This window comes from Maylandia zebra, linkage group LG18 (assembly GCF_041146795.1).
Source record: "Maylandia zebra isolate NMK-2024a linkage group LG18, Mzebra_GT3a, whole genome shotgun sequence".
In the NCBI taxonomy this organism is placed as follows: Eukaryota; Metazoa; Chordata; class Actinopteri; order Cichliformes; family Cichlidae; genus Maylandia; species Maylandia zebra.
In genome coordinates, this window is record NC_135184.1 from 5,168,214 (window position 1) to 5,180,567 (window position 12,354).

The 12,354-nt window shown below is 40.2% G+C and overlaps 1 protein-coding gene across 3 annotated transcripts in view; it reads left to right on the forward strand.

Moving 5' to 3' along the window:
- Window positions 1-12,354, forward strand: part of larp4b (La ribonucleoprotein 4B) — a 59,728-nt gene that overhangs the window by 17,770 nt on the left and 29,604 nt on the right. For all 3 annotated transcript variants that reach the window (XM_076877022.1, XM_076877023.1, XM_076877024.1), the window contains exon 3: window positions 8,233-8,386. In XM_076877022.1, the coding sequence (XP_076733137.1) occupies window positions 8,233-8,386 (154 nt within the window). The remainder of the gene's footprint in view (window positions 1-8,232; window positions 8,387-12,354) is intronic.

Consider the following 12,354-nt stretch of genomic DNA (forward strand, 5'->3'; position numbering starts at 1 on the left):
ATAAGGTAAAGACCCAACAATAATTACACCAAGACCCGAACAATCAAGCGACTCCCTTTGAGCAAGCACGTGGCGACATTGGGGAGGAAACGCTCCCTTTTAGCAAAAAGAAACCTGCTGCAGAACCAGGCTCCAGGAGGAGCAGCCATCTGCTCCAGTTTGAGCTGGGTTCTCAATCAATGTTGGCCTACAACAATTATTAAAAAAGGATAATGATGATAAAAATGTTAATTGTGCTACATTTATTCATGCTATTTATTTTTGCTACTAACTTAACACCCAGATTTGTCAGTTACAATTTTGGCTTCCTACTATTATGAAAACAAAACCTGGAAAGTCTTGTGATCAGTCACACCTGTTTCCTTAAACACAAAGTGCTTTTTGAGGGCATTTTTTTTTTTTTTTTTTTTTTTTTAAATTATATCCAAGCGCTGCGGTTTGAAGCTGAGTGTTTCTAGTGTTGGTTCCTGGGCTTTAACCCACTCCCCTGATATGAGTGTATCTCATGCTCGTTTGTGTTTTTAAAAGGGAAAACACATTCTTACACTCGCTGTTTCTTAATGGTAATTCTTACTGTAGCAGAAACTGGAATTTCCTCAGTGCAGTGAAGCATAGCTGCTGCTGGTACAGTGCAGGTGAAATATGGGGACTTGACCTGAGAACAAGCATTCACAGGGGTTGACTCCTCAGGTTGGGCTTCAGTCAACCTCCTCAAAAAGGAAAGAATGCACAATTGAGGAAATGGGCAGAAAGTGAGCGGATGGCCTTGAGGCGAAGAAAAGTTATTTTTCCCGTGTGCTCCAAAATTAGGAAATGGAAAGAGCCTGCTGGGTGTTTTTTTTTTTTTTTTTTTTTTTTTTTTTTTTTTCCCTTTTTTCCCTTTTTTCCCCCCCCCCCACTGTCATTTACAGATGCACACGATTAGAAAGTAGATTGGCAGTGAAAAGGAAAGAGCAAACTATCCTCATGGTTGGGTAGGTCTCAGGTGGGATTCGTTGTGGGAAAAGTGGTCAGAGAAGAAAAATACAGCTCTCAGTTAAATCCACACAGTTCAGCATATCAAGGTTACTGAGCAAAGAGAGAGCACCACATCATATAACGCACAAGAGCTGTAGTTTAGGCCAGGTTACTTTCACATTTATATAATGAGCATTTAAAAGGACCGTAGACTCTACATGACCCAGCTGCTACCAGCTAATTCAGTTTTGAACAAAGGTTTGAATCTAAAGCTTGTGAAACTGTTGAGCCCACAGGAAGTAAAACTTGATCGTCAACCAACATAAAAAAACAAAAGTGTTAACAGTTACTTCCTCAGAATTCAGATTGAACTGCGGGTTAGTCTGCACACTCATTTCTGTCAGATATGAATAAAATTCCGCAACAATTAATCATGCAGTTTGTATCTTTGTAATCTCAAAAAACACTTACTACTGGGCTATGCAGTTATATTAAGGCATGCTTTGTAAATACGATTAAATAATTAATTAAACGTGTTGATAATTCAGTAATGATTGACCCTGTGCACGAGAAAATGCTAACTTCCTGGTTTGAGACCGGATGTAGGGTTGTACATTTCCGGTAGCTTTACTTGGCGGTCAATCGCTACTGCGAAGATATCCTCCAAAATCATGTCCAAAACTCGAAAACGGAAAGATCGCGTTAAGTTACAAAGAGCAGAAGGTGGGAACACTCACCACTGTTGTGTCATAAAAAATCTAATGATCAATTTTGACGTTTAAACAGTTTAGATCGATCAGTTGTTTACATCACTCAACACAAGCAGAACTGCATTACTGCAGCAGAAGACACATCATCCACATTCAGAAGCACATCTCTGTATAGTGACTGGTCTTATGATTTAAACGGGCAAATGTTCAGCATTCAAACTACAGGTGAACAATAGTCAAACCAGATGTTTCCCCCATAATGTCGAGATCAGCTAGTCAAGTACACACCTACACAGCATGTTAACAAACCGAGAAAAAAAGCCACACAAAAAATGAATGATTGCTGGTAAGGGTTTCTATACATTGGTATTTACGAAGGGTATGTTGTGACTTACCTTCAAAATTACAGCGGTCCCTCGCTAATAATGCGGTTCACCTTTCACCTCACTGTTTCGCAGATTTTTTTTAGTGCAAGTTTGCATGCTTATTTTTTATTTTTTTTTAAACGTCACATTGTGTCCTGTGCCCTGATCGCTGCAGACGATCTCCTCCGTGACGTCTCTCCTGTACAGTACAGAATCGCTGCATCGATCGATAGCAGTGTGACTCTGAAGTGCAGTACTGTATGTCCACGATGTCCACCAAACGTTTTGCACCGTCAAAAAATAAAATCGGCTACTTGATTTCACCTATCGCTGGTTATTTTTAGAACCTAACACCCGAGGGACAGCTGAGAAATATAACATTTGAATCCCTTTTCTCTTTTGCTTCGAGGCGCAGGGAAAAAATATCAACCAGTCGATGAAAATCATTTACAGATATATTGGGTAAATGCCCAAGACATCTATAGAAATGTAAATCGCCGCTTGATTCATTCATTTGCTTAACTTGTTTTGGACCGTAAACAAGGCGCTAATAGGACACCGGAAACAAAACTCCCCACAGGAGTTTCCACACCAGAAGTAGCATATGCTAACGTGCACATAGTCTATTCATTTAAATATAAATAGATTTTACTTGAAACTTGTTTCTCTAATTATTTCATGGTTGCGGTGCTACATTGCATCTTGAATTTGTTTTACTTGTCAATCTAATCCATTAAATTCAGGGACGGGTCTAAGAACCATGTAGTCTAAAAAAATGCTTTGGTTTGAAGTTAGCTTTGGCTCACAACTTGGTCAAAGATCTCAACAAATGCTGGTGTGCTTTTGCAAATGAACTTTTTGGCAACGGTACCATTTTAAAACTGGACTTAGATTTTAGGGTGCTTGACATTCATTCTGGGATACCTGGCTGCCCCACATTAGCCTCAACTTGCTGTGCAGGGAAACTGCTCATCTTGGGGTCCTGTGGATGGATGAATATTTGGTATTTTAAGTAATTATGCGTTTAATTGTGTATTAATTTTATTTCCATTTTAATTCACACATTATTTTCTGTATTTATTTAATTTTGGCACTCCTATCACTCCATACGGTAAGTTTAAAATTGTAACAGTAAAACACCAAATTGTAAATATAATTGTAGTAAAATAGCACTCAGTTTTATGGATAATAATGTGCAAGCCATTTGGTGCTACCAGAATTGTGTTGTTCCTTATTCACACGCATGCGTTCACACAGAGACGGAGTGATACACCATATGCTTTGCACATATGTGTCAGAAACAGACCAGAAATTGAGCGTGACCCATTTTTAGCTGTGCATGTTAAATCAAATCAATTATGGACACAAGCTGGAAAGAAAGTGAGCCTGACGGGAATCTTCACAAATTTTTTTTATTTTTTTTTATTTTTTTTAGTGGGTCATACGGCAGAGAGAAGCTGCAGTTTCACTGCATATGCAGGTATGAAAATGCTCTGTGTATGAATGCAGATGTAATCAAAACTGTGGGGACAGAAATGCAGACTAGTTTTTAAGGAGTTGTCCAGCTTTGGAAACCGAAGGGGATGTACTCAAAAAGTGTAAATGTAGTTTAGCAACTGGGTAGCCATATCAAAAGATTTCAGATCCTCATTCTTAAATCTGTTGCCAAAGCAGGGAAATGCCACCAATACACAGACACCACACCACTGCTTTTCTCACCACTGTCCAGCCTCGTCAACAAATCTCTTAGATCAGTCTTTTACGACTTGGCTTGCCTTTGAGTTATCGTCTTAAAGAACCACGGTTCTTATACAAATGTGACTAATAATATAATGCTGTTAGTTTTGTTTTCCTCTGGAAGAAGGTTGCAGCGTTAAAGTGAGAAGAGCTAAATGGCTCGTTTCTGAGAGAACTTAAACTTAAATAAATAGAATAAATAGAACTTAAAGGCAAAGAATAAGCTTGCATTAGATGAGAAGTTCAGAAACTTGCTGTAATAAGCACAATTGCCATTTCTTCTAAAGAAATGTTTTAATTCTAACTGAGCCACAGTTTGCTGACTTCTGGTTAAAAGTTACCTCAGCAACCCCCAACACTCGAACCAAGCACAGTAGAAGGTAAAATATATGTTTAGTTATTAAGCATAGATTTAAATTTAAAAAAAAAATATTAGCATAATTAAGGTAAAATATCTAAAAATCAAGAAAGCTAAATAAACAAAATAAGGTATCTTTATAAAAACGGCACAGCAAATATCAGATGATGTTACAGTAAAGTGTAGTGACGATACAAATAAACTGTTAGGGATCATACAAAGCTCCTCTAGTCTAAGAATAAACATAGCATCAGTTAAGTTTAAGCCAGTATCAAGCAGCCCACGTGGACTTATTTTGTAATTTTGACTGTAAAACTACAAAATGCAGTTGACCCTGGTATTCGCAGGGGTTAGGAACCACAACCGCCCGCAAAGAACTGAGAACTGCAAATAATTGAGACGTGGAAAACTTCTTGGCACTACCACAGAAGCTAACATCCACAGTCTTCCTTATCTTCACCTCCTCCTCCTTGATGTACTGGGCGGTACTCTGTTCAACATGAAGGAAAATGAATGGCACTCCTATATTGGCTGCTTTGCAAACACCAGCCAATAGCGTGTCAAATCCAAAAATCTGTGAATAGGCGAATTTTCCCCAAATAATTTGGAGTTACTTTCCACAGAAAAATCTGCGAATACTGAACTGCGTATAGATGGAGGTCGACTGCAGTCATCTTTCTGGAACCATTTGAATAAAAAGCACACACTGTAAAATCTAGGTTCCCCCGTCTGGTGTTCACACAGTACCTTATGAATGCTTTGTGCTACCATGATACACAGAATATCCCTGTAAAGGGCATCTTCTCGTCTTTCCCATACTGTTTACATTTTGCCTTTAGAACAAGTGGTAAAGGAGTTTAGAAGGCTTGTAAAATGGTCCTGCTGCCAGACCGATGGTTTCAAAGAAAAATAAAAAAAGGTTAAACTGTTCAAATTTGTCTAAATAATGACCTGGGGGGAAAACAACTAATCTGTAGTTGCTAAATTAGTCTAATATTGTAGAAAATGCTGTTAAGGATGATGCATGTTGTAGTATTTGTGATGTGCTCATCTGGCCCATCTGGTCTCCCCAGATCTGTCTGTCAGAGAGGAAAGAGGAGCCTCCGGTCTGCAGACAGACAGATTAGTCCAAATTCAGCTGTTTTTGTTTTCCCTCCCTAAGGACTCTGGTTTGTCTGCTCTGTCTCTCTGTCTGCCTGCCTGCTGGGAGCCCACCTCCATCAAGGAGGGAGAGCAATAAACCCGGTGCTACGTCGGCTGCCCTCCAATGACACTGACTATAACTCATCTCTGTCCACGGTTCGTGATGAATCACATTCTCCTGTTTCCTCCAAAAATACACCCTCAATCAGAAAGGCTGCTAACCTTTCCTTCCTCTGTGAGAGAGGGGAACATTTTAAAATTTTGAAAGGTCAAGCGATGCCCTGGACGTACACGTCCATTGATGTCAGCAGCAGTTTCTATGGCAGCCGCTCGGACAGGAGTGGGAGTTTTACATTGGAGGAAGGATGGATTATTAGCATAGGCGGGGATTTGTCTCTGTCTGGCCAGGCACATCGTGAATGATCTCGTAGTGCCATGTTTGTGAAATACGACTGAGGAACAACATCTCGTGCTGCTCACTTCTTAATCTTGTTGTGTTTTTGTTTCTCTTCCTCCTCCCTTTACTATGTTCAAAAAGAAACCAGTTTGCCCAGCCCTTTATTTTGCAACTTAGCTTGTTAGCAGAATAATATATTAAAGCCAAGGCTCTGGAGGTCTGAATTTGAGTGATGCCTCAGGGTTGATTTAACATGTGGCAGACCGGAGCAGGCATTTCATTTGAGCGCAGGTGTGCGACTCAACGCTGCCTGCACAGCTCCAGCGTTTTGTTTTTTTTTCCTGGGGAATGACTCAGTGCAACGGCGACAAAACAAAAGCAGAGACGGGTGCTTAACGGGAGCGAGACAGCCAGTCAGCTTCTGCAACGTCAGCCCTGGCCCACCGGGGCAGCCGAGCCTCAGTGCTGTCATCAGATTTGTTGAATCAACCCAGCAGCCTGTATCGGAGGAGGGCAGGCAGAGCGTGGCGGTAGCTGTGATTTGACGAGGATGACTTGGAGAGGGGTGGTGGCAGCCGCTTTGCTCAGACGTTCGCAGGTTAGAGCCTGAGGCAAGCCAATGTCGGTCGGAAGACTTCCTTCCTCTGCCCACCGGTGGACATACTTAGACCTTATCTTTATGTATTAGCCATGGATTGGATGCAGTGGACTCTAATACCACCAGCGGCAGGCAGCGTCTGGCCTGCTGTTCCTCAGGAGTTGAGTGAAACGCTGACTCTGACCACCGCTCTGGGTTATAGCCTCTTAGCCTGTGAGACATGCATGCTGAACTGCTGCCTTGATCCTGTGAGTATTTCCAGCAGACACCAGGGGTTTATTAGCCTGGTTCCTGTCAAAACGATTTTTAGTTTGAGGAGTCTTGTTGTCGATTGAGACTTATGTACAACATGACTGATGAATGCTTGCCTTTCTGATTCTCAGCGTAGACCATTTCGAAGAGTCGAGAAGGCATTACAGAAACATTACAGTGAAACGAGGGGTTCTTTTCTTTTTTTTTAAATGCGGGGTTTAAATTAGTTGATCGTAAAGCACATTTTGACCAGGAAAATGCTTAGACTTGAGTAAGTCGTGCTTACATGCACAGTCACCCAGCCGAAAGGCCAATTTTGAGCCAGGAGAAATCCCGGAAATAGAAACTTCTTTTCTGGGCAAGTGAATCTGTCATTTAAATGTCTTATTTTATACTTTCCCTGTATTTTTCTTTAGAGTAAGCAAAGGGAAAATTGTTGTAGAAGGCTTTGCAGTATTGGTATTCTCACAAACTGTAATGTGAGTTGAGACATGAAAGATTTTGTGAAGACTTTTTTTTTTTTTAACCAAATTACTGTTTGCTATAATATGTCTGGCACATCCACAGTGTTTTATTGGCATATTTTGAAATGTACAGTTCATTGTGCTTATGAATATAAATAAGCAACCTATTTAAAACTACCTTAAAAAGCAATACATGTGGGGAAAATCGGCTTCTACAGTCTTTGTGCACTTCTCTCTCTTTAGCACTGTTATATTAGCTCGTGTCACTGACAAAATGAGACCCCATAATGTGGGTCACTCATGATGGATTTTAATTGGGTAGAAGGCAAACCCTGATGATTTCCTTAGACACCATCTTGTTGAAATTTTTTATTTTTTTTCCCTTCCCTGTGACCTGGGTGGGTTGATGTCAGCTTGGCTCTTGTGATTGATTTGTAGCAGTTGCAGCGTTTCCTACAGATTCGGTCTTTGATGTTAGCTCATTTGCACTTACACAGGCACAACCATGCTTGCTTCAAATATTTAATTTACTCTGTGACAAATACTGAAGGAATATAATCAGATCAGAGTCTGTGATCACCTGGGTGGACTTCACTTCCACTCGTCTTTGCTGGTGCTGTTGTTCTAACTCTGCTGCGCAAACACGGTGAACTCAACAATATGGTGCATGAAGCAGTTTTCCACCTGCTGCTCTTCTGATTAGAGTGGCCTTCTAGCTCAGAGAGGATCTGCAAAGTGGACTACGGACTGTCGTAGCCAGCTTCAGTCCAACGCAATAGTTTGTTTGAGAGACGGAGAAAATGTCTCACAGGCCGCCACAGCAGGAATGTGGCCAGCGAACCAGAGAGTGGGGAAAAGCAAGACCAAACTTTAAGAATAAGAGTGAGAGGATAGTGGTTTATGTTTTTCATTCAGATGAGTGAACAAGGCAAACATTAGCATATGTGGCTGGTTGGACTACATAAAATCTGTATAGGAAACACTGCTTTGTTGGTGTTCTTTAAATTGCACGGATGAAACATAGGCCACATAAGTCTGTTAGCATGGTTTTAAATATACTTTCAGAACCTGTGAGGTGTATATTTACTAGTAAAAGACAATTCATCGATTACAGTCGTATGATTTATAGTCAAAGTTGATGCCCAAGAAGTTAATGTCATTTCTGATCTTTTTTTAGTAACTACATATACTGATGTGGTGACATACATAAGCTGAAGTTGATTTCTCTAATCGGGCTCTGTTGTTTTGCAGGAATCTGCCAAGGTTTCGGACCTCAACCCCAATGCGAAAGCATGGGCCAACCACATGTTTAGCCTGGACCCCAGCGGGACTGCCGACACCACAACTGCTGCCCTGCAGCCATGGAAGGAAGGCTGCGATAGTTCGGCCGATCCCGGCCCAGAAGGTCATTGATGCACAAAAACTGGCTTCTTATATACTTAGAATCTGACTTTTGGCCACTATAGTGCAAAACAAAGTATAACTGCTCTCCATTTCAGATATATCGAAATAACGCAATACAGAGCATAGATAAGAACATAAAACGTTTCCTGTTTTCTAAAACGGTTTATCAGTATAGCATTGAATCATTATTCAGCATTAACAGGAATTTTTCTGCCTATAAATGGTCTTTGTGGCTTATTGTGCATATAACCATGTTTGGTAAATGCATGGCTAAGGCAAAGAGACTGTGTTACCTGACTTAATAGAAGTCTGTGCATTTTTGTGACATTACTAGTGATTTAATAAACCAAAATCTAATTAATCTAACTCCACTTTTTAAACACGCCTTTAGCAGAAGGCCCAAACCCTTTTTATATGCAGGTAAACTCCTAATATGTTAGGCACCATATAAGACAGGGGGTGTCAGACTTGTTATAGATTATGGTCCTCTTTCAAACCCAGTGTTATTTCAAGCTAGGCTAACCTGTAAAACTATTGCATGTTCAACATAATTGCAAAATAATGTTGAACACGTCCCTAAACAGACAGAAGTACATTGTGAAAATATTTACGTGTGGCAGCACAGTGAGATGTTGGCGGTTTGAGCCCAAGCAGAGCCCTTCTTTAGCATTTTCTTTAGCTAGTGTGGAGTTCAGGTGCAGGTTTGTAATTTCTCACGATTGGACATAGACAACGTAGTAATAGTGCTAGTATTTCATTGAAAAAAAAAATGGGATGATTAGACTTAGGCAGTCATTGGTGGGTGAGGTATTAACCGCAGGCTGCATGTTTGACACCCAGAATCTTAAATCTTAATCTTAAATATTAAAAAAAAACAACCAAAGTGCACAAAATTGTTCCAGAGAACGTAGCCGTTAAATACAAAATGATTCTGCGCTGCCTCTAGCACCATTCTTCTGGGCTGTAACAGAGATGAAATTGTGTTGCAAGACACCAACATAATTCAAGCTAGTGTTCGCTCAGCATTCATATATTACTGTTGTATTTTGCTGACTTGTGCTGACTTGGGTAACTAATAGTTTTTACAAATTTACATTAATGAGAAGTAGTCCGTTTAATGCACGTTGGGCTGATCAGCTGCATGAAAACCTTCTGGTAAAACGCTGCCACCATGTGGTGAAAGTTTTCAATTTTCAGAGGGTCTTTACAAAAAGCACCTTTAAATTGTTGCAGGTAAATACTGGACCTGAAAAAGTGGAGAATTATAGGTTTTGGTGGTTGTGGCAGCGTGAAGCAGGTGAACATAGCCAGCAGCTAATTTATTAATGTAATGCGGAGAAACTGAAAATAGTATACAGCTAATCTGAAGCTGAGGTGTAGAAAAGAAAGTGAAATGTTGGCATGTAGTCTGCTTGCTAAGTCTGTAATAATCGAGTAGTGACAAACGGCACAGTCTGGTGTAAAAACCTGCTTTGTCCACTCTGGTTCCCTTTTCCCACCACACAGGAGACACCCCTTTAATCATTCATACTCAATCTAGAATGAGTTATGAATATTCCAGCTCCAGTCACCCGTCTTTCTTTGTAAATGACAGTAATCACTCGCTTCAATGTGCTGAGCCAAGTTTAGCCACAGAGGCAACAAGGACATGGTGGTGAAACAGAAATTATTGATTAGTCTCAGTTTGACGCGCACTGACGTCCTGGCCTACTTCATCTTCCACGTCCGCAAAGACATTTATGGAAAATTTATTACAGAGCACTGCTGATTTAATGCAGTTGGGCCATGCATGTAGTGGTCTGTGACGGAAAATTCACACCACGCCTGCAGTGGTAACAGTGATTTAGTCATGATACTGGCTGGTTCCTCTAATGTCCCCATTCACTGTCAGTATGCTAAACCATTACATGCACATGGAAGCTTATTCTGATTCCTTTGTCGACAAACAAAGACGGACTATTAAAGGTTATGAATTTAAGCCACTTATTATCATTCAACAGCCCTCCTGTCACCTGTTTTTCCTTTTACTTTCATATTGACTTCAAACTTGGGTCCTTCATTTACTGTGGACCCATTGTTTAAACAAAACAAAAAACAACCTGAAAGTTATATGGCAGATGATGAAAAACAGGAACTTATTTTATTTAATGGTTCATCTTTTACTTACTGACCTTGGTGCTGCGTTTCAGACTGTAGGCGATGCCTTTCTCACTTAGAAGGCCGTAAAATGGAAAAAATGAAAATGTAGTTAAAAATTAAAAACGTATGTGCTACGTATCAGCAGTAATGGTTTAGTTAGGGGTTCCCATTCTGTCCCACAGGCCCAATGTTTGACACTCATGGGTTAGCAGTTTTTCTGATGTTTGAGTATTCACCATTATGTTTCACACTTGCCTGATGTGGACGTGACTTCAAAAGTAAAGGTCAAGATTTTCAAATATTCAAATTTGGGGTGGGTGTCATTCGTTGCCTAGACGATGAAACGGTGCTTTCCCCATTATAATCGTTCATATTTTATTAATAAATAACAGCATGGTTTCTGAGACTGCTGGGAGTGATGTGCTAAATTAAGACAGATGACACTCACAGAAGCAGCGTGTGAACGTATTTAGCAAAGGCATGTGGACTCGTAGGCTCCTTCACAAGACCCTTGTCTGGAGGACTCGATCACTTGTCGCTTCTAGTTAGCCACATCTGTGTTTATTTTCACTTTTGCGGTGTGCTTTGTGCTGAAGTTTGAAAGAGTAAGCAGGTCTGAGGATTTGAACAGACGTCCCACAGGCCTAGAGACTGTTTAGTGACCTCATCACAGCTTCCGGCCACTAGAGAATGTGATCCTCAACCAGTTAGCGAGTGGTTGCTGGAGATTGACCATTTAAAAATGGTAATAAATGCTGTTGCAAAACCACCTTGTGATTGTTTTGGTTGCCAGCAGGTTGCTGAAATCACCTGTAGTTTCCATGGAAAACACAAACTTGTCTGGAAATACTTAGATTTTCCTCACCAAGCTTTACTGAAACTTGAAAAGTGGAAAGTAATTGGAAACGTTTCCCTTTAAAGTAAAAGTTGTGCCTCACCAGTACAGCCACCAAGTTCAAAGGATGCAACGTTTACTGAACCTCCCACGGATTACTTCCAATCAGAGAGTTCACTCTCTTAAAAGATTTACTTTTTTATTTTTATCTGTGAAGTGGCCTTTGTGCTGTGCTGTTATGGTCGCTGTTATGCTCCTGCCAAGTCTTTTGTGTTTGAAACGAATCTAAAAGATAAAACGAACCATTTCCCACGGGGGACACGGCTCTGAGTAGATGAACTGTTTTCAGTTTAAGTCACTGTACCGTTCAGTCATGTGCAGAGTATTTCCATAGAGCACCCTGAAGAGAGTTTAGCCAGACCTTAAGGAAAATTGCCGGCACTGTGATTTGATGGAGGTTGCTTAAAACCCTCAAACACAAATTAAGAGGAAAATGCTCTTGAATACGATGGCATTACTAGTCCCACACTGTTTAACCCAGTATTAAAATTTGTCCCAATACTGTTTTAATAAATGGTTATGTGCTTAATTACCTGAATGTAATTTTTCTCTGGTTTTAGTATATTATCATGTTTCATTCTGTTCTGGCACATCTCTCCTTTGTGATCTGTTTTCATTTTAATTTGCTGTTGACTCGACATTGCCTTCATACCCACTTTGTTTTTAATTCAGTGTAAATGAAATCCACAGCACTAATTCTCAGGATTTATTGCTAGGCTTATTGCTACGCTACAGCCAGAAATGGTGTTTGTCTGTAGCACAAAATATACAGTTTCTTTCTTGGTACAGTTTATTTGAGAAACATTTCCAGTAAATGTATTTATCATTGCATAATGGACCAAAAAAAACACTTGTTAGCACTGTTATTAGTACAATATTACCAGTAGTGCAATATTTACATTTATGTTAAGATGGATCATTTGTTTTAAAGGCAA